This window comes from Sinocyclocheilus rhinocerous, unplaced genomic scaffold, assembly GCF_001515625.1.
Source record: "Sinocyclocheilus rhinocerous isolate Xijiao unplaced genomic scaffold, SAMN03320098_v1.1 scaffold1405, whole genome shotgun sequence".
In the NCBI taxonomy this organism is placed as follows: Eukaryota; Metazoa; Chordata; class Actinopteri; order Cypriniformes; family Cyprinidae; genus Sinocyclocheilus; species Sinocyclocheilus rhinocerous.
The window spans coordinates 1,725,100-1,749,069 of NW_015645543.1; the positions used below are offsets into that span (position 1 = coordinate 1,725,100).

At 37.0% G+C, this 23,970-nt stretch overlaps 1 protein-coding gene across 1 annotated transcript in view; it reads left to right on the top strand.

The window, feature by feature from the left end:
• Window positions 1-23,970, top strand: part of LOC107706429 (glutamate receptor 4-like) — a 103,268-nt gene that overhangs the window by 4,733 nt on the left and 74,565 nt on the right. Inside the window, exon 2 of the mRNA XM_016510140.1 lies at window positions 1,265-1,423. Within this exon, the coding sequence (XP_016365626.1) occupies window positions 1,265-1,423 (159 nt within the window). The remainder of the gene's footprint in view (window positions 1-1,264; window positions 1,424-23,970) is intronic.

The following is a 23,970-nucleotide window of genomic DNA, read 5'->3' on the forward strand; positions in this document are numbered from 1 at the left end:
CAGTGTTGCCAATTTAGCTACTTTGTAGCTAGATTTAGTGACTTCCCCGCCCCTTTTGAGACTTTTTTCAAAAGTTCAGGGACAAATATAGCAACTTCTTGGACAAACCTTATTTAAATTCTCATCTTGTCCACTGATCTACGTTCATCTTTATATAGATCAGTGAATTTGCCATTGTGATGTCATCTAGTGACATTTAGCTACGAGTTTTAGCTACTTTCAATTGAAAGCAGTTGGCAACACTGCTCTCAGGTCTCAGCACCCAGAAATACGCGCTATATATTCAGACAGACATCTACAGAGAATAATATAACCAGAAAAGGCTAGTTTTTCGCTGGGAAAACAACTCTTAAGTTACAACACACGCATCTGCCTAAGCACCTGTCACATCAACCTGTGTTTATGAGCCTCTTGGAATCGTTTAATATAAAGTGCACTTTGTGCATTAGATCGGTCGTGCGCTTTCCTCTCAGCAGTTTGCTTGCTCTGTGGCTTCAACCATTGTTTATTTTTAAATGCATTTTTCCATTAAAATGCATTTTTGTAAAGTTACTGCACTAATAGAGTTTCTCCGTGCACGACAAGTAGACGCAGATCAATAATGAAATTTGACGAGTATTTTCATTATCGATTAGTCATTGTAGCGTTGAAGACCTAATTTTGGCAATACTTTTAAGTAAACTACATGCATTTTCTTGGTGAATGTGTAGTATGAATTTTAACCGTGAATAATAATGGCAGTTCTTTCTCTACTTTGCTTTTTCAGCAAAAAAACAAACAAAAAACATGCACATACACATACACATACACATACACATACAGTAGCCTATTATACAGTAAAAATGGACATATGGAAATATGATTATATAAAACATAATCCCAAAACTATGTTTTTTAATCGTATATGGTAAGTCTATCTAATTACTAGATTATTATTTGTACTTTTTTACACACAATTTTTAATACACAATCTTTATTTGAATCTTCCAGAGAGAGATGTCATATATGTGCATAATGGGGTTATTCGCCTGTGAAAGCTCACTGGAGTGTGCAAGTGTGCACTTGACTCATCTGATGTGGCATGTTACTTGAATTTCAGTATCCTTGAACCATGTGTTTTTTTTGTACTCATATCTCTTTTTCTTCTTAATCAAATAGCCAGTTTTCTATATGACGTTTTTGGTGCAATGTGTTATTTCCCCCTCTCTTTCACTTCTCCTCCTCTCTTCTTTCTTTCTCGCTACACTCTCTCTCTCTCCTGCAGGCGGGCTGTTCATCAGGAACACAGATCAGGAGTACACTGCCTTTCGGTTGGCCATTTTTCTTCACAACACAAGCCCTAATGCATCTGAGGCCCCCTTTAACCTGGTACCCCACGTGGACAACATTGAGACTGCCAACAGCTTCGCTGTGACCAATGCCTGTGAGTGCAACCTGAAGCTGCATACTGGATATTTACATTAATGCTGTTTTAGCCAGAGAAATAGAGAAAGTACAGTAGGGGATATTGTTGGTAGACCTAGAGTTGGTTTGGATTAAGTCCTATTTGAATAGCACACCGTTTAAGCCAATGATAATCATACCTGTGATGTGAACTGAACACATATTAGGGCAGCACAGGCCCTCCATGCATTGTGATAGGGATTGCCTGGCCCCCATCCAGTCAGCGCTGGTGTCTCTTTGTGAAATCTGTCCTCCGGCTCTCAGCTGGCACAAATACAGGCTAAGTGCATGTAGTGTACAATATATTCGTGTATGCACCCTTCCCCCAATGCCCTGAGCAGGGCGTTCTCACTGTGTGTTCATGTGTGTAAATGTTTGAATGCATTTGCTTGTGTTCTGCTGACATATGTGCTGGCATTGCATAAATTGAGTTTGTGTTCAGATTTTGCAGTAATACAGTCTTGGTCTGCCATAATTTGTTTGTAAACCCCTTCTGGTGTTTCTGCTTTGTGGTCCCATGTTTAGGCCTGTGGGCCAGAATGGTGATTGTCCATCAAGCCAGATCCATGATGATGTCGCATAAAGGTGTACCATATTTTCCCGAACGTCTTTTTGCCATTTCCCATCATGCTTAGTGGTTTTTGACATAGGGTCAGAGGGTAATAGTGAAGATCAGCCACGGTTGTGCCTGGACTTCCGGTTCTTCCTCCTTGTGCCCAGTTCAATTGCTCTCTTTGTCACGTAATGTTCAATGCTCAGCTCTAACCACAGCATACAGTGTTCCTTATTTTCTTGTTATCTACTGTGCTGTGATATGAAGTGATACGAGGACCTGTGCTTCCCAGACAATTGTGTTTTGTGGAAAGTTTGAAAATATGCAACACAAGAAATGTATTTCTTTAACTTCTAGCAGAGACAGCATCATAAACCCCATGCAATCAAAATTGGAGTTTTGCAGCGTTTCTGTTACTTTTAAAGCCGTCTGGTGTACAACTGATTGAAGCAGAGACACACATTTAAAATTTACAGTCACTCTCTTCCAGGAAAATGGAGGAATATTTTGATGACTCATATTGCACTACACAGTTCAGGTCGAATTAAATGCTCTCTAGAGAGAATGAATGTCACTGAGAGATGTTTTGCACTGTATGCTACTGTTTTCCAGTTACATTTATGTATTAAACTAGCGTTTATGCTGTGAAATTTTCATTTTGTAAAAAAAAAAAAATCTTTTAGTAAATTTTCTAATAAATTTATTTGTATTTTCATTACATTTAATAGAATTGTTCAAGTATTTTTATTTAGTTTTCTAGTAAATCTTTTTGTCACAAAAATGTTTTGTAAAGAAAACTTAAGTTCATGAAAAATATTAATATTTCTAGAAAATATAGAAATATATTAGAAATTTTCTAGTAAATTTCTATTCAGCTTTTTTGTTATTTTTTCACAAAAAATGTTATAAAGAAAACAAAAAAGGTATATATATATATATATATATATATATATATATTCCAGACAATTATGTTGTTATGGCAAATAAATACATAAAATAAGTAAATATTCTTTAGGCCAGTGAAAATCAGAACTACTGAACCAACTGTGAAAAAATCTTTACTGTTGAGCCCTGTTGAACACCGACTACCAAGTAGTAAATCATGTTTTATAGCTGTGACTGAAGTATTGTGGCTGTTTTAAACAAAAAGGACAATCCTTCCAATGTCCTGCCCACAACTTTCTGTTTCCCGCTCTCATTAAGCGATTTCATATGATCTTCATTTTCCTTATTTTGACATTTATGTTATCAGACGCGCTATTCTTCCCGTCAACACTTCCTCGCCGCTACACAAATTCTTACACTCCTCATCCGGTGTCATAACATGCTGTGTTCTCCACACTCTGAGACCTGTCCCTGATGATAGAGTCGGCCCCTTGAGCGATAATGATGAATTTGTCAGAAATTTATATAGCCAATTGAACCTTCTCAGCAGATTAAACGCACACGCCACCGTCGTGGTAATTCGAGCCAGCCTGATAAGTTCCTGTCCTATTACTGTGTATGAACAATTGGTTTCAGTTAAACAGATTAATCGCCCGGTCCGTCACTCGCCATTTTGAGCTCAGTGTAAATCACTGCAGAGGAGCGGCAGCCCTGCTTGTGTAGTAGTCAGACTACCAGCGGTCTGATGTGGAGTGCCACATCCTCGGCGTCTCTCAGCCATTCCTTCCTCTGTGGCTGTCTGCAGCTCTGTTTGCAGTGTGTTGCACATGATGGCTTTTATTCCTCACTGGGGAGCCAACGCTGCCACGGGAGGATGAGTAGAGGACAGATTATTCGCTCCCAATGATCTTTCTGCTTTCAGCCGCCTGTTTCTTTCCCTTCATTCTCTCAGTTCTGCAGTGTTATTTTACACAGTCGATTGTTAAATTAAGCGGGGAATGACAAATGCGTGTTTTTGGGGGGGTGAGGGGCAATTTTGCATAGTAGGGATTTGTGTGACCTCTAGGACAGCCGTGCAAGTGGCCATGTTTTCAGCTTCTCGGCAGTGGGTATGTCAACTCAGCAGCATAGTGCTGATACAAGCCTCTTTTTGTGTAATTCAGTCATAGCCGAGGCAAGTTTGTTTCCTACCGTCGTATCAGTGTGCATGATAGCATCGCCACATGGGCATATGCCCCTCTCCACAGAGCTACGCTCAACCTATTTACTCGCAGCGCCACATGAGTGAATGCTGCTTTATAATATGAGCACGGCAGCTGGATGAAGTGTTATTGGTGCTTTTAAATGGTTTATAAAAGTTTGTGATATGTACGTTTGTTGTGGTAGTTTCCAGTTATTCTTGCCCCAGAGTCTTATGCTGTATTAGATAGCTCCGATATCTGAAATACTGTGCTACTAGAGCAGGGCTTGGTGTAAAATGGTCACAAATGTGACACAAAATGAAAAAAAGAAAAAATAATTCAATTCAAATTCTAGGCCTAGTTGTTCAGGATTTGTGAACAAATGACTCCGAATTGGTTGTTTTTAAAGGGATAGTTCACCCAAAAATGACATTTCTGTCATTAATTACTCACCCTCATGTCGTTCTAAACCCTGTAAGACTTTCGTTCATCTTCAGAACACAAATTAAGATATTTTTGATGAAATGCAAAAGATTTCTGACCCTGCATAGACAGCAATGCAACTACCACGTTCAAGGCCCTGAAAGGTAGTAAGGACATCAATAAAATAGTTCATGTGACATCAGTGGTTCAACCTTAATTTTATGAAGCTACAAGAATACTTTTTTTGCGAATACTTTTTGAAAACAAAAATATCGCCTTAACTCAATAATTCTTCTCTCTAATGGCCAACCAAAAAGATTTAAGAAACTGATTTGAACTTGCTTGTGACTTAGTTGTTTAATTAGATTTGTTCTGTAATTTGGAAACTAGTGACGGACCAAAATTTTAGCTACTGAAAGTATCTGAAACAACAAAAATAATACATTTTCAATTTTTTCCAAAATATTGAGTCTGACATATCAGGTCTGAAATACTGAGGGACTGTTAATAGCTGAAAAACGTTGCTACGACTTTTTTACCACATGTGAACATCTTGCACAGCATAAAAACTTCAGTTACCCAATCACCCAAATTTAAGTCCAGGTAACCAAAACTTTGAAAAACCAAAAAAGGTGTTTTTGTAAAAAAAAAAAAAAGTATAAATTAAATGTTCATCATATACAGTGCTCATTAGGGTGCATCCAAAAATCCAAAATTTCGAAAAGTTGTTTCGACCTTATATCTGATGCTTGCCATTACAAGTAATAAACATTGTAGCCAAATTTCATATTTTTAATTGTATATTTACTGGGTCAACTACTTCCACAAACCTCATGACCCTGGCCCTCCATCCCTCCCTCTTGTGGCCTAATGGTTAGAGAGTCAGACTTGTAACCCAAAGGTTGCGGGTTTGATTTTCAGCATGGCAGGACTTGTAGGTGGAGGGATTGAATGAACAGCGCTCCCTTTCACCTTCATTACCCACAACTGAGGTGTCCTTGGGCAAGGCACCAAACCCCCTCTTGCTCCAAGGTGTAGGTTCACTACTCACTGCTGTGTGTGTGCACTAGGATGGGTTAAATGCAGAGCACAAATAAGGATCCAACAACAAAAAAGGTTTTTAATATATTTTTCACATTTGCTGTCTGACTTGAGTAGAATGACTTTATGCTAGGGCCTAAGTGAAAATCTTGCATTTGATTTTTTGATGCACCTTAGTGCTCATATTTCTTTATAGGACATGGATAAAATTTCTCATTTCGTATGGATTTGTTTTACAATGCCTTTATGACCGTTTTGGATCTTTCTAAATTTCATTTTAACCCAAGTCTAAAGGTGTAGTCACATTAGTGACATTTTGCATGCAAAAAGGCACATCATCCATTGTGTTGAAATTAATGCTGTCAAATGATTAATCGCAATTAATCACATCCAAAATGAAATTTTTTGTTTACATAATATATGTGTGTGTGCTCTGTATATTTATTATGTATATATAGCCTACATACACACATATGTATATATTTATATTATTTATATTACAGATAAATACATTTAATATATAAACATAGCATATTTTTCTTCAATATATACATGTATGTGTGTGTATTTATATAGACATAATAAATATACACAGTACACACACATATATTATGTAAACAAAAACTTTTATTTTGGATGCGATTAATTGCGATTAATTGTTTGACAGCACTAGTTGAAATGTATAAAAATGAGCTCACACAGAGCTCACATCAGCGCATGACCAACTTGAAGACGGGCGAACATCGCACGAAACTCCCGAACGTCTGAATTCATATTAAAATTACTGGATTTTGCTCACAAAATTTCACAGATTAACAGTAAATGTGACTTCACCTTTTAGGGATGGGCGATATGGGATTTAAAATATATCACGATGTTTCTGGTATTTATTACGATAACGATATCAATGACAATAATTCAGGGAATCCTGTTTCTTTAGAGAAAAGTATTATCTTTCCTATTTTTACCCAAAATAGGGTGTTGTGAGCATTAATGAGTACACACGTAATGTAAAGACTGTTTAATTCATACTGGAAACCGGAGGGCGCTCTTGCACAGAAACTCCACATTTCCATAGCAGAAGAAATACTACTGACGATGCTCCAGGAAGGCAGAGCCGTTGAGAAACAGATTTGCGACACGCTTTGATCTCGCCACCACGCGGTCACGTGGTTCATGGAGCTCTCAATAGTTCCAAACAACTCTGCGCTGTCAATGTGTTTGAATGGGTTTAAGTAGGATAGACAGCAGTTTCACTATATTTTAGGGCTGCACGATAAATCGCATGCGATAATTCTTATCGTGGGGAGAATTTTTACCGGTATATCGCAAACGATAATATATCACCCATCCCTAGTTTGGTATGACATGAAGGTGATTAAACAACGACAGAACTGTAATTTTTGGGTGAGGTTTCACTATTGGAAACTAAAAATGTAATTTGACTTTTCAGTTTTTCATTTTAAAACCTGTGGCTCCCTAGTAATTTTTTTTAGTCTGGCTTTGTTTTCATTGACCTTGATGTTAGAAAAAATGATAATATCTGTACCACTGCACTCCAAGCTGCCTGACTGGCTCAACCAATGGCATGAGTTTGGGTTGAGACTACTTGCCAAACTATGAGACATTATTTTTCAGACCCCCTTGACAGCCACTAAGTGCCCTTGAGTCGCCCTTTTTCTTATTATGTGCAGTTTTGTTTGGTGCCGTTGGTGGTACAGAGACAAAGAACTTCACGTTTAGTGTGCAAGTATATGCTCTTTCATTTATTGTACTCTTTCATTTGTCTATTCAGATCAGAGACACAATTCTCTGAACAGACTGTTAGAGGGTATAATGGGAGGAGCTGTAAAACTGTATGGAAGCAGTGTGCAAAATAATATCTTCAGCAGTGCCTTTGTTCTGCTCCATCTGGTTTTAAAATGTATGAAGCTTTCAATCAGGCCTCTATGAACACCGCAAGAGTCTCTTTGCTTTGTTTGGTCTGTCAACAGAGAAGATTACGTGCCAAACAGATAGGACTGTGTCCATGTGTGTGTTTAAAGCCACAATGTCCCTCTGTCCCCATCATTCTCTCAGAAGGCTTTCTCTTCCAAGGGGTTTGGCTAACCGAAAAGAAAAAAAGATAGAGAAACCGCACAAGCCAAGCGGTGACGAAAATAGCCAGGGGCTTGGGGGGGACTCTTTCTCCAGATTGGATCCCTCTGTGAACAGAATCCATCCCATATCGCAGTTCCTCCCTCTGTCTCACTCTTTCTATATCATGCATATAGTATTTCAACATGGTAACTCTCTGTCTGTCTTTCCTCCAACTTGCTCATTAATGCGTGGGTCTAATGTTTGCATAAGTCTCACTGTAATTCCTGAATCAATAGTTGTTTCCTGCGGCCATCTGCAGGGAGAGCGAAGAGGGGGTGAAAATCTCCAGTGATCTCAAGTTGTTTGATGGAGAGTCATGCTTCCTACTTGCAGCTCCAATTCTCCTTTTATTGACAGAATGATATGTGTATTGACAAAGATTTGTCAATAATTTAAAGCTGTGTCAAAATAGGAAATTCTCCTTTTGTCTTCATTAGGTGTTTTTAAACTTTTTGATGCCAGGGAGATATGTTGAAACCTACAATTACAAAGGGAACCTGAAATAAACCTGAAATGAAACATAAAATTATTGCTGACAGTAGAATGAAATAATTATGATCACACTTATGACTTGAGACCAGTCTTTAGAAAACATGATGTTAAATATGATTTAATTTTTGATTGATTTGCATTTTTTACACTGAAAAATCTGTATAATAAATAAACAAACAAATAAATTAATTAATTAATTAATAACATCAAATCTGTAACCCCTTGCAGCCTTCTTGGGGTCCCTGAACCCCAGTTTGAAACCCCTTGTCCATGTTGTTGTTTTACAGAATATCTGTATTGTGTATTCATTACTTTCTTTGTCTGTCTTCATCAAAAGTCTGCAGTGTGCCGACATGTTTTAGTAAATGCGTGGTAGAGTCTCTTTTTGCACTCTGCTGAGCCATTTCCTCTCCTCTCCCCTGGAGGCAGGGCTCTGGACACCCTTTAAGTGGTTGGGATTCACCTCGTGATTGAAAGTCTCGGGCGGCTGGCTCTCTGAGGATCCTGGGCAGTATTTTTGGGTTTGGTTCGATCCTCCTGCTTCAGTGGGCTCCGCCGTCCATCTGAATGAGTTCCGGTGAGGATCTGTAAATAATGAAGGGATGGAGGTGACTGTTTGGGCTATTGGGAATGTTGGAGAGGAAGGAGAGGTATGTAGCGGTGCAGGGTTTCCTCAAACAAGACATTAATATGGCCAGACAGTGCAGAGAACACTACAAACTACTAACGAAAATCCGAACTGTATTGAAGCTATGTAATGGAACAGGATATTTTTAAATATTTAAATATTAACAGCAGATTTTTACTATATTTTGTTACAAAAAAATGCAGACTTAATTGAAACAATGCATCATTAAATTATTTATTAGATCAATTACTCATTTATTTAGACAAACTATGCTAATAAAGTAGTTCACTATAGTAAATAGGTTTATCAGCTCTATATACTGTACACTACTATTCAAAGGTTTGGGGTCAGTAAGTTTTTAAGATTTTTCTTCAGCAAGAATGCATTAAATTAATAAGAAATGACACTAAAGACATTTATAATGTTACAAACTATTTCAAATAAATGCTGTTCTTTTTCATTTTCTATTCTTCAAAGAATCCTGGAAAACCTATTCATAGAGTTTCTACAAAAATATTAAGCAGCACAACTCTTTTCAACACTGAAAATCAAAAATGTTATTTGAGCTGCAAATCAACATATTAGAATGATTTCTGAAGGATCATGTGACACTGAAGTCTGGAGTAATGATACTGAAAATTCAGCTTTGCCATCACAGGAATATATTTTATTTTAAAATGTATTAAAATATAAAACAAATTTTTTCACAAATTAAAAATGAAGTATTTCACAATATTACAGATTTTACTGAGTTTTTGATCAAATAAGTGCAGGTAAGCATAAGATACTTTTTTCAAAAACAAAAAACTTACCTCAAACCTTTGAATGGTATTGTATAAGATATGAGTTTAGATTCTAAATAGGTACTACTTCTCAGCAGTGATACCCCAAAATTAATTGGACAGTATGTTTTCACATTTACTATTATTGGTCAATTTTTTTCTTCTGTTCGGCTCTCACAGAGCAGTCATTTTTTTAATCCAAATTCAATTTTCCCCATGATTAAAAAAAGCTTGGTTGTTCCCCAAAGCACTCTTGAGAAATCTGTTAACTAGTGTGTTTGCCGAGGCCAGATATTTTCTATGGATTCTTTTCAGTGGGCTCTGCTGCATCTATCTTAGTGCTGTACCAATATCTCCACAGATTAGAGCCTTTGTATGCGCCTCAAAGTGTTCGCTTCACTGAGCAGCTGTCTCCGTCGAGGCCAGGTAGAGCCGATAGATTTGAAACCCTCTGAACCTCTTTCAAAGTCCCTTTCTCTCCCCGTGGGATTCGTACCTATGGCACCTTCCTCTGTCCTTCAAGCTGTGCTTCAGAAACATGGTGGGGCTGGAATGATGGATCACCTTAGACCCACGCACAAGGACGTCAGGCAGGCAGGGATGGGTTGATGCAGGGAACGGGGTGGCTGTCCGTCAACTCTCCTCTGGCAGGTCCAGTGCTTTGTCAGCCTCCTTTAATGATTTTTGCCAGCGGATCAGACTGACGCTACAGGGGAAACACAGATGCACGGTCCCCTTGCACGTGGTTGTGGATGTTAGGAGGGGTCAGGGTAGACTCATGAAGGAAATATTTTATGCTGGACCACTATAACGTCACTCTTATGCATTCCCAGTTCAGTAGGAGAAAAACCTTAACATTTTTTTGGATATTATCACCTCTTTAAATGTATAAATTTGCTTGGAAATTGCTCAGTCTATTTTATTATATGTATGTTACTGATAAACAAGTATAGATATTTTTGTCAAGGGCCAATGGTAGTACTTCTTAAAGGCATAGTTCACTCAAAACTGAACATTCTGTCATTATTTACTCACCCTCATGTTGTTTCAAACCTGTATGACTTTTTTCTTCTTCTGTGGAACATAAAAGAAGTTGTTTTGAGGAATGTTGGTAACAATTGTGGTGACCATTGACTTCCATTGTATTGTGGAACCACATGAGGTTAAGTAAATAATGAAAAAAATGTCCCTTTAAGATGGCAACTTTTCAGTGTTTCACTAAGTAGGAAAGAGATTTTAGAGCTTCTGTGGAGGGGAAGAATTTTAGCAAATAACGAATAAATAAAGAAGGCCTGTTTGCACCGAGAACAAAACTATAAAGATAAATATATTAGCGTCCACACCAACACACAATAATGTTATGAATAGTATTATCATCTGCTGTTTTAAATGCTCAAGCTCTTTAAAGTCATGTTTTTATCATTAATTACCTAGAAAAAAAATGTCTTGTTATCATTATCTACCTTATTTTTCACCACAGTAAGCTATTTTCTTTAAATGTACAAGACTTACGATTCATTAGCTGCTATGGGTAAATAACTAGCAAAGTGCAGCAGATGGTAAAACTTTGCGCTATAAACCAGTGTGTTTATGATTATAATAATAAATAAAAGTAATATGATAGCAAATACCAATTTGCATCATCAAGCAGACTGTTTTCGTACCGCTAAAATGACTGGAAGCCTTGCGCATTTAAATTAAAAATGTACCCACACTTACGTTAAAAATGAGGCCTTTATAAGTAATGGAATCCTAAATAACGCATTATAAGAGTTTTGTGTTGGTTTTGCAGGACAAAAGTCGCTAATGTGATGTTTCTAAGTATAGTGTTGAATGTTACAGAAGGAAACTTGGCAGAATCAGTACAATGAGATTGGTAAAATCAAGTTTGATGAGGTCTCTGGATTCTCATCAATGCAATTAAGAATCATCCTGATTATGAATACATTTGCCATGACTGATGATGGCTTTAAACAAGATGGAGTCAAACAAAGTATTTCTACAAAATATGGACTCTGCTGGCTTATTTCCATTTGTGTCGCTATTCTTCAGAGGACTGGGAAGTGAATATGATCTCCTCATCCCCAGCTGTCCCGATTTGCCCCGTGCTTCAGATAGCAGCAATTGATAAGTAAGATATATGCATCATCTCTGGTTATTTTTATAACTGAATCACATTTCTTGGGTAATGAGAGAACAACATGACATATGCAGCTAGGCCTGTCACGATAACAACATGTTGTTGTGCGATATATTGCCCCAGAAATCGTCCATGTGCACAAAGGCACAGATCCCTAAACAAGGCCATATCTGCATATGAAACTTTTTTTTGTAGAAGCTTTTTTTATATTTGAACTAGCACCTCATGACTACACCACGTTATGTACGAGAAGCTGCAAAAGACACAGGCGTAAGTGGAATGTACAAAACATGGTGACATTAATTTTTAAGTAAATATAATGGGCGATATATTGCGTCACCAAAAATAATTGAGGTCATGTACATATATTGCGCGATAAGGCGATATATTGTTTATTGCGGCAGGCCTATATGCAGCCATTTTTGCTATGAAGTAAGATTGCTTTTATTTGTTTGTTATGTCTGTCAGTTGCCATATGGCACGACCGGAACGTTTGATCGGTCATGGCCTGTAGCCCCAGCCTCGTCTGCAGCGACTGTATCAGCACTACACACCTCCATCTTGATATGAGTCAGTCAGCCACCTCTGCGTACGAGCGAGTCAGAATGATGGAGAGGTGTAGACAGCGAAATGAAAAGCTATGGATGGAAGGATGGATAATGCAACAAAGAGCTGACACAGGAGAATGGATGAATAAGTGCCTGGTGGTGAGGAATGGCACAGAGTACAGGACCAGACAGGTTTATTATTCCAGGCATCGTTTGGATTTCTCAGTTATGTGCACTGGAATTATAATATTTCCTGTTTGAACTTGACCAACAAAGAGTAACAACAAACAAGGATGTGATATTAACTTATGAGAGAGAGAATGTAGAAAACTGAATGGGAGAAATCGTAATGCTCATGTGACAGCTTTAGGAATACAGTATTATTTTAGTATTTATATACTATTATAATATTTATTGATGTTTTGAATAAGATTAAATCTATTTTCTGTTTTTATTTTATGTGCTTTTGTGCTGAATTTTTATATCTGTGCTTGTGAGTTTTATACTATTAGTATTTTAGTTTTTAATTTTAGTACTTCAACTAAAAACTTATTTATTTCAGTTACTTGCCAAGGCAACATTGCTACATTTATAAGTCCAATTTTTTTTTGTCTAATCTGTACATTATTGTAGGTAAAGTGTTTTTAAAAAAATTGTTTTTCGATACCCTTTAACATCAAATCTTTTTTTTTTTTTTTTTTTGAAAAACATCTATTATCCATTTTAACCCCAATTATGGCTGGCACAATTTTTGATATTCTGATCAAATGTTAAATTGTTAGCCAGATTGCGTAAGACCCACTCTGTGGTTTTTTAGGAAATAAATGTTTAATTTATTCCTTTTTTATGCCGTATTATATCCCACCTTGTTGAGTTGGTTATGTAACTACCCTTTCCCTGACACTTCTAATGGGGGAGGTGTAGACGGAGGGACGACTTGTGTGAACTCCGTTGCTTACTGTTAATTACTTAGATAGTTAGACTAGAAGCCTCTCTTGTGTACTGCCCCAATCTTCCTCATTGCCGTTTCTCTTTTTTTCTTTTTCTTTGGCAGCAACAGCTCTTCACTAAAATTAGACAGGAAGATGCAATGAAACAGTAATTTAAAAGGGGATACAAAGAGGTCGGCACATAATTCAGAGCTTCTAATTGAAAGAAGCAACGCAAAAAAGATACAAGCTGGGATTTGATCAGCGATGCTGTTAGTGAAGTTTCGTGTTCATAGATCAGGCTGAACAGAAGTTCCTGTTCCTGTCTGCTCCCTGAGTGAGTCATTTAACATGGCACTTTCTGAATTGCTACTGAAAAAGAATCATTATACAACTGTTCCAGTCCTTGAATCTGATTGGTTGAGCTGCTTTTCAAGAGCACTAATGTAGTCCAACAGCACTAGGACTTTCACTGTTTATGTCATTCAGGTCATCTGTTTTTGCATGTTACAGAGTGACTGTCAAGTCAGTGTTTGAGTGGTGGGTTTTTTTAGTGACTCTTTCTGTGGTTCCATTGTTAGTAGGTGGTGACAAGCCAATGTCTGTGTGAGTGAGTCAATGAATCATTCAAAAACGCATATTTGGTCAGGACTAGCTGTGTCTAAAATTGCATACTGTCTGTGTTTTCAAAAGTACTGGTACTTCGGTACTAAGTCAGTACATTTTAAAAACATAACAATACCAACCTTTCCATGGTATTATTTGTATGGAGTACCAGGTCGATCCAGTACTCGCTAATAGTCGGATACTTTCAAATGTTCCTGTATTTGTGTGAGTGCTTCGTGAAGAGCATCAGATTTTTCTGTTTCAAAGGTTTCTTTTTTTGCAGGATTGATAATTGTAGCCAATCACATGCATGTTTTTTGAGCATGTGAACGTAATGGCCAATCAGAGGCTTTTAAGTCAGAATCTGCTCAAGTTTGATCAGCTTGAGCTATCTTTTTGCTATTACTAACAAATTATGAACACAATAGACAATAAATAAGAGATGAATTTTGCAATATAAGCAGATTGTTTTATTGTAACTAGGGATGTAACGATACACCGCATGCCTATTGAAAATTGATTAAAATATGTGACGATTCAAATCGATTGAGATGCTAAACAAATTGCGATACAATTAGGGGTAGGAGTTTATATGATTGTATCTCTGAGGGGAACTGACTGTCTTTAGAAATGTTTAGATGGTATTTTCTTTTCATCTTGCCTATGAACAGTATTAAAGTTCATAATTGTAGCATTGCTTTGTTCACAGCGGTAACCAAGGAAACGCTATATTGCCTGATCCATAAGCACCACCTGCTGTCAGAGAGTGAATTTGCATCTTATTATACTTATACTTATAATACTTATAATTTGCAGATATTTTTTATATAGCCTATAGTTTCACAAAACTGGACTGTCTTTAGAAAAGTTTAGATGGTATTTTCTTTTCATCTTGCCTATGAACAGTATTAAAGTTCATAAGTGTAGCACTGCTTTGTTCACAGCGGTAACCAAGGAAACGCTATATTGCCTGATCCATAAGCACCACCTGCTGTCAGAGAGTGAATTTGCATCTTATTATACTTATACTTATAATACTTATAATTTGCAGATATTTTTTATATAGCCTATAGTTTCACAAAACTGAAGTCAGACCATTCTGTTTTTGCTTCAAATTTCGAAATTATACAATCTAATTTAGATTAAAAACTGCTCATGTTGCATGTATGTAGCATCTTTGTTTGGATAATGACTAAAATGCAGTGGTTGCCTCTAGTTTTAAATGGAAAGAGCACAGACAAAGCCTTAGTTTGTTTATATGAAGAGATTTCATTTTTGTGTGTTACTTATTTGATTTTTGGGTTTGTTTTAAATTTTCGATTTAGTTTTGTTATATTTCAATTTCACAAAGAAACGTGCAGCATTTTGTCCAAGCAATAATAAAAGGACACATTTAAATTTACTGTATAATTTGTCTTAAATCTAATTTTGTTAGAAAAAAATTGTGAGAAAATTGAATCGTGAATCGAATCGAATCGAATCAAATCGAATCGTGAGTTGAGTGAATCGTTACATCCCTAATTGTAATGGGAGTTTTTACTCAGGCAGTGAGCTTGTGCTGTGTGTGAACTGAAATTGATTATAAAGGGAGCGCTCTTTGCTCATTTCCTATATATAACCCTCCTAATTTGAATAAAATTTATTTTTCATGCTGCTAAGTAGACATTGACAAGTTGGAACGACAGCCGTATGAAAATGTGGAACTGAATCTGAAATTTCGATGTTTGATATAGAAATGAATGGGACAAAAAATGACGTGAAAATAAATGTGTTATGTTTTGCAGTGCAATTGACTTGTTCTGTTGCCTGTAATGTGTTTCATTATTTTATTACTTAGATTTTCGCATACTGTTTTATAAATTCGGAAATGCTACTCTTTTCACATACTGTTTTTTTGCCTACTATATAGTAGTAGGCATATTTGGATGCATGGACTGTCTTTATGAGTGAGCCATTGAATCATTTGCTGAAACAATTCATTCTAAACATTGATTCATTCAGGATCCAAACACAATTACTGTGTGCTGCTCATAACAAACACACAATAATTTTCTGTGTATTCTAAGCGCATGCTGTAGTTTTGTTAACTGCCACTTTAAATACATGAGCTCTTTAAAGTCGGGTGAATTCTGATTGGCTGTCAATGTTTTTTATCATTCATTAGCTGGAAAAACATCTTCCTGAAAATGATTCAAACAATATTGTTCCTCTGTGTCATTATTGTTATAACTGTGGTCAACTTCCCTATTCCCATAGAATTTGAATGATTATTAAAGGGGTCATGTGATGCTTTTTTAAAGATCATTATTTTGTGTATTTGGTGTAACAGAATATGTTGACATGCTTTAATGTTCAAAAAACACATTATTTTTCAAATACTGTACATTATTGTAGGTCCTCTATGCCCCGCCTCTCTCAAACGCTTCGTTTTCTACAAAGTCCCTCCTTCCGACAAGCGCAGTCTGCTCTGATTGGCCAGCTGACCCAGTGCATTGTGATTGGCCGAACACCGCAAGCACTCGTCGGAAATGTAACGCCCCTTACCATAATCGCGAGCTTCATCTTTCAAAATAAATGTAAAGACAGAGCCCGAAAGGGGAACAGAGTCGCGTGACAGACACAGTGATGAAGCTGGTATGTGTTTGCAGTACACAAGCCACGGTTAAGACAGCTGACTCCACTGTGATGTGACCCTGTCTCTCTCTCTCTCTCTCACACACACACACACACACACACACACATTATGCGCAAAACTCCGCATTTGAACAGTCAATAGCAAATACTTAAGCTAATAACAAAACAGTAGCTGATTCAGAAGTGCCAGATTGTCATAGCAAAGTCAGAATTACCTCCTCTCCTAGGTTCACGAAACGGTCTTCCATAAAATGCATTGCTGTTCTGTTGTAAGTGATCTTAAAGATTCCTAAATGCATCTACTTCTGGTAGGCCAAATAAAGTGCTTTTGCTTTCGTCTAGAAACACACAGCGTCTCCCTGACATGCTGCTTCAACACTAACTGCGGTTACTGACACCATGCCTTCTTTCTTTGCGTGCACATTTGGGCGGCATTATGCTAATATTTTCACATAGTGAGGTAGATATGTGGGGCGTGTTAGAACGAGCCGTTTTAGGGGGGCGTGGCAGAGTCTTAACTTTGATAAAGAATATCTCTTTGGTTTTGAGACTTTAGTCTTTGCAACTTCAGGGATCTTATCTATGCACAATCAGCTTGTAACACTCCAAAGAGAAAGGAAAACTTGAAATCGCATCATATGACCCCTTTAAGAACTTTATAGTTATCATCCTTGGTGTAATTGGCCTCGCTCATCGTTAGCTTTGTGTTTATTGAACTGTTATAGAAAAGCAAAACCATATTGCTTAAATGTGAAATAGCCTAAACTCCCAAATGTTATATTTTAATGTCCCAAATAAGGACATTAAAATATAGTGATTTCAGTCCATCCCCCAAGTTGTCTTTTAGCTGAGCTTTGGCTTTATTGATCAAGACATTTATACAGTAAATACACACCCTCTGGATATTATAAGGCCAGGCAGGGATATTCCTCTGGGGTCTTCACAGCACTTCAGTTGCTAATTATCATCTTAGCTTATTATGACTTATAATACACTAGATTAGTTTAAATAGACCTTGGGAGAATGGTCATTTATAGCCTATGCTCAAAGTTGGCTAGATAAGCTATCAGGGGAGACGCTTGATTTGCTGCATCGTCCTGTACACAAAGCAACCAGGTGTCTATTCTGCACGGTAATCATGTCTGATATAATGCTGCATAGGCAATAATAAATATAAGCATATTATGGCATCATCTGTCTCTTGTTTAATAAAGTATTGCTCTGTTATTTATAATTTCTCTTACATGTTCTGCAGTGGTAAACGCAGATGTTTCGTAATCCATTCTGTGGTCAGTGCTGTCAGTCATTTTAATGAGCGATATGAATTCATTTGTTCTTTTGAAGATCCCACAAATTGTACTCCTAAATAATCATGCTACATTGATAAATGGCCTCGGCAACTATGGTTTTATCTCATAACATGCAGAATGACGGACGGATTTCCTCAGTGGCCTGCCGCGATCCCAAGTGTCCTTCGCTCAATAAATAGAGGCACTGTAATAAATGTAGAATGTGGGGTTTGAACTTTGACCTCAGTCCCTGTGCAGCCGCATTCAACCCTTGTTGTTTTATTACTAATCGTTAATCATTGATTTACCTGTAGGACTGTCAAATTAAAATTTTGAAGGTCATCCAAAAATGAACATTTGTTGAACATTTACTCCAGGTCATCTAAGATGATGTAGATGTGTTTGTTTTTTCCATCAGAAAAGATTTGGAGAAATTTAGCATTACATCACTTTCTCACCAATGGATCCTCTGCAGTGAATGGGTGCGGTCAGAATGAGAGTCCAAACAGCTGATAAAAACATCACAATAATCCAATCCATCACTTCATGTTTTGTGAAGTGAAAAGACATTTAGGCATTAAGACATTTTTAACTTTAAACCATCACTTCTAACCAAAATTACATAACACATCCAATTTGATGTAAATTTTCAGCAAATTTTCATTTTTGGTTGAACTATTCCTGTAATTTAATGCAATAAATATAAAAATGTGGTAAAATATATAACCTAGAAAAAATCAAACAGCATCCTAAAAATATGGCACTTTTGAAATGAAATGCTGAAAAACAAAAATACAATGTTATGATGTGTTCACACCAAAAGTGAAGCGAATATTTGCATTGCATTTGCACTCGCTCTAGATTACCCGTGGAATGTTTTTCGCATCACTTGCATGCATAAAAACATAAAAACAATAAAAAAAACATTTTCTGATACAACCAGACATGTCAATAAGCTCTGCAAATTTTCTGCTCGAGTTTAAATTTTTCAACTTGCGTGGAAGACGCGATTGAGGCCAATATCGCACGTTTGTGGCAAACGCGTTGCTATTCTCATCTTTGCATTGACTTGTGTGTAATCTACTCGCACAAATAATTACAGTAAGTTCACTTTTGGTGTGCACACATCATAACAATTAAAAATATAGCAAACTTGATTGGAAAGTGGAAAAAAAAAATTCTAGAAGCAGAATCTTATATTTTATATCAAGTAATGCCTTTGAATTATCTTTCCTTCTTTCTTTCTTTTTTTTAATGCAAAAATTCCTAAAAGGGGCTAATTCGCTTAATCTACATGTCATGTAATTAACCTTTGTTTGTAATCAAAGAGTTCGGGCTTTTGATCAGTTACATCACTTTTTCATTTGTAAGTTGCTTTGGATAAAAGCGTCTGCTAAATGACTAAATGTAAATGTAAATAAATGTAAATCACTTTGTGTGCCCTGTTTCTATGATCTGTTTAATATGTACAGTGTTATGAAGAGCCATTATCTTTATACATAAATATGTAATGTGTGTACATACGGCCGAACTATATATATGACTCTAGACTGCTGACTTTATGAGTCCACATATCAAAAGGCAGAGGGATGGCCTCCACACGGTCCAGGTCCACAGTGCTTTGTCATTACGGACAAGGCAGGCAGACGAACAGCTGCTGTGAGAGGCCTGTGTTCCACAGCCATGCTGGACTTACGACACACAGCACACTTTCAATTATATGGGCCGTGGGCAGAGTGCCAGGCTGTGTAGAGATGGGTGCTTTCCAATTACACGGCAGGACTCGGCTGCAGAGTGAATGAGGCGCGGCCGAATACACAGACACGCTTACGTTTTAGCCCACACACAGGCTTGCACGTGAGGGTGCCGTGACCGATCGCGCAACTGGCTTTATAGGGATATGTTTCATATCAGGCATAACTCTGTGCGTTGTAAGACTCTCGGTGTAATAAATCGCTTTCTCGGCTAATGAAGCGTATGTGTCAAATCATGGTTTGTGTTTGAGAATTTTAAAGCCGTTATGAATGATTCTCTACTGAGGTTTGTCAGTCTGTCTAGGGAGAAACTTTATAGAGTGCTTATTGATTTGTTTAACTCAAGGTTCTAGCTCCCTGCATCCAATGAAAGTAGAAAAAGACAGGAGATCTAATCCCATGGTTTTAATGAATTTTAAAAGTCGACTTGGCACTGGTTACATGTTCTGTCTGGATTAAAAGGTTACTTACAGGGTTGTCAGTTTTACCTCATTTTGTTCACTAAGTGTAATTAAGAGCTGTAAATTGTTGTTATATTTTTTTATTTGCATGTAAGGAGACCCAGGTTTAATTTCTGACCTTATAAAATATATTTTCTATATACAATACTGTTCAAAAGTTTTGGAGTCTATTAGATTTTTTAATGTTTTTAAAAGTAATTTCTTATGCTCACCAAGGCTGCATTTATTTGCTGAATAGTACAGTAAAACAGTAATGTTATGAAATGTTATTATAATGTTCTATTTTAACATTTTAAAATATAATTTTTGCCTGGGATGGAAAAGCTGAATTTTCAGCATCATTACTCCAGTCTTCAGTGTCACACGATCCTTCAGAAATCATTCTAATATGCTGATTTGCTCAAACATTTTTTTATTGTTATGAATGTTAAAAAATGATTGTGATGCTTAATCTTTATGTGGAAACATTCTTTGGTGAATAGAAAATTCAAAAGAACAGCATTTATTTGGAATATAAAACTTTTATAAATGTCTTTCCTGTCACTTTTGATCAATTTAGTGTGTCGTTGCTGAAAACAAGTAGGCTATTAATTTCTTTAAAAAAAAAACTGTCTAAAAAAATGGTTGCTTATATAAAAATAAAAGTATACAATACATATTTATTTATTTATACATTTTATAAATTATTTTATTTTATTCTAAAATAATAGTATTATTAATATGAATACTATTAATTAATATTATTAAATATATATTAAATAATTTTGTATTTGGTTATACAAGTTTGGACCATCAAAGGGTTGCTAGATGATGAAAGACTTGATTGCACTAACCAAATTTAGACATTAAAGTGATTACAGCCATAACATTTTAGAAAACACATTTTTAACTGCTATAATTGTGCTTAATTAAACATAATTATCAAAAATACTTTTGTTTTAAAGTGTACTATTTGGCTCAGAAATCTTGCGGGGACATGTGGTTCACATTCTTCAGTTGACACTTCTGGTTACTCAGACACAGTGAGGTCATAATTGGGCTTCTTTCTATTTCTATTTTTGCCCTTAGAAAAGAGCTGTCAATCAAAGCCTCCCCGAAAAACAAATTTGTACAAAAAGACTCGACCTGTGGGACAAATGACCCTGACAGATCGCTGTATGACTTGCAGTCATTCTTCTGTTTGTAAGCATTGACCCGAGGGTCACCGCAAGGAGCAATCCCTTCAAATTTAAAGGGATAGTTCACCCAAAAATGAAAATTGTCATAATTTACTAACCCTCAAGTTGTTCTAAATTTATATGAATGTCTTTCTTCTGTAGAGCACAAAAGAAGATATTTTGAAGAATGTTGGTAATCAAACAGTTGACGGTAGCCATTGACTTCAATAGTATTTTTTTTCCAATATGACGGTCAATAGCTACCAAAAATTGTTACCAACATTCTTCAAAATATCTTCTATTATGTTCAGCAGAAGAAAGAAATTAATAAAGCTTTGGAACAACTTAAGGGTGGGTAAATTATGACATTTTCATTTTTGGGTGAACTACACTCTTAAAAATAAAGGTTCCAAAAGGGTGTTTTTGCAGTGATGCCATAGAATAACCATTTTTGGTTCCCAAAAGAACCTTTCACTGAACAGTTCCTAAAAGAGCCATTTTGAAGAACATTTGAAAAAACTAAAGAACCTTTTTTGACTACAAAGAACCTTTTTTGCATTTGAATTTGTTCTTCGTAGAGCCATTGATGCCAATAAAGAACCTTTATTTTTAAGAGTGTATTTCTTCATTTAATGACAAATCGCATTGACAAATTGCAATAGAATTTCCATTTATTAGCAAAAATAAAAATTCTACTTGAAATTTTGCTTGATTCACAAGGGTTTTTTTTATTATCAACTGCAGATTTTGCAAAAACACATTTCCTAACAAACATCATTCCTTGCTTCTCTCAATTATTCAAACTCAGCCGTAGCTTCACAGATGTTGTGTCTTGCTAGACATGCATGTAAGAGCTCATTTGGGGAAAATGCGGTGGAAAACTCACGGCAAGGAGAGTGATTTTTCTATATTAAGACAGTGTTATGTGAATGTGTGAGAGAAAGCAGCTGAACGTGAATAATGATGCAAGTGTGCAAGTGTAAATCTGTGTTTGTGTGTGCTTTGGGGCGCATGCACACGGGGCAATTACAGGTACAAAAAGCGCTCCTTTTAGAGCCGTAAAAAGTGTTTCCATGGTGATGAGGTCATCCCGTCAGGACCAAAGGGGCAGGAGAACGCTAATAGTTTGCATCGGTCACCTCTCGCCAGCCTGGGGGACTGAAGTGCAGGTGTCCCTAGGTATTGCATCTCTGTATGAATGCTATTTTCACTCTTTCTTGTCTTTGAACACTACGTGTTGAAAAGCATGGTTTGAAACTAAGAGGAAGTGGAGATGCTACGTGCAGCCTCCCGTTTCTTCCATTTCAGAGCGGCAGGAGTCTCGCCATGCTTCATGTAATCAATGTTTATTTTTAGCGCAGCTATCTCGGTTTTCGAAAGAGAAAAGGCCATTCGCATAAATGGGATTTTTATCATTAGTCACAGACAAAAGAATAGGCAACAGCAGGGCACGTCTCTTTGTGCGGGGTTTGTGAATGGTCGTCGCACAGTTAGGGGTTGACATAGTGCTTTACTGGCTCAGTGGAGTTCCAGTAAAGGCTGACTTACACTCCTCGGTCTTTGTAAAGCCCTGGCATTGTGTGTGTTTATGAGCTTAGGCCAGCGGTACAGAGAGATAAATTCCGGACCCAAACGGTGTCGATAATGCTCGTTACAGTCCATAATGAGGTCACAGGCGCACTGTCTGGCCCTGATAAAGATTTATAGAGGCTGGGACTCATTGGAGTCCCTCTGTATCCGGGGCCGTGCCGCGCAGCCCTGCCACCGCTGGACACAGGAATGTGCGCACTGAGACGCGCTCAGTGCTATGCTATTGCTGGCACTTTCCATGAAGAGGGTACAAATTAGTGTCTATTTTAAAGCATTAGAGGCACGCCACCCACAAATAGTCTATAAACAAAGCATCAGGCTGTCTTTGAGTTCACATGAACAACGGTTAAAGTTACTCGTCGTCAGGTTGTATTGTTCATGTCTAGTCCTCGTGCTACGTGTGATTCCCCGCGATTGAAATAAACTCCTTGGTTTGTACTCCTGGTCTCCTGGTTTCCTCGTTCCGTGCTCCTCACAGTAGCAACCCGTGACAATTACAGTACATATATATTAGTTTATACAGTTTAAAGTAGGTCTGTAAAGGACATAATTATTCAATACAGTTAGGGTTAGGTTTTTAAAAAATATTTAAAAACCTAGTGCACTAAATTAAATAATTTTGCTTGTAAATGTCTCCTTGTGTCCCATTATTAAAGAAAAAAAAAGAAGCACCAAGCCTTGCATATGTAAATATGGAAAATATGGCTTTGTAGCAGACATTTGACCATTATGCTTTATTTGACAGACATACGCTCTGTTCTAGCTTTTGTGTTTCTCGTGTTTACTATATTTAGTACTCTGGTTCTACCAATATTATTTGGTCTATATATGATACATTTCTTGAAAAGAAAAAAAGAAAAAATAAATAAAAGCTGCATGATTAAATGTAATATAAAGCCGGTGTGATTTCCTTCTCAGACGTTTGCATTGGGCCGTATTCATGTTTGTGCAAATGCTTTGTTTTATGTAGGAAGTGCCCTGAGCGCTGCTTTTAGAGGTGATCAGCAGTGTACACTGCCAGAAGATACTGCTGCTCCCCACCTTCTCCTGCACATGTACTACACACAGGACCAAGATCAGCAGGAGGAAACACACACAGTTATTCACCCATGGGGCAAACCTGTTGGTGCGTGGTAGAATCAATCATATTAATGCCATATCCTCAGACTCACACACACATAAGTGTACTACACAGTTTTATTTACTAGGGGTGGGAATCTTTAGTCACCTCACAATCCGATCCGATTCTGATTCTGGGAGTCACGATCTGATTCCAGAACGTTTCTTGATCTACT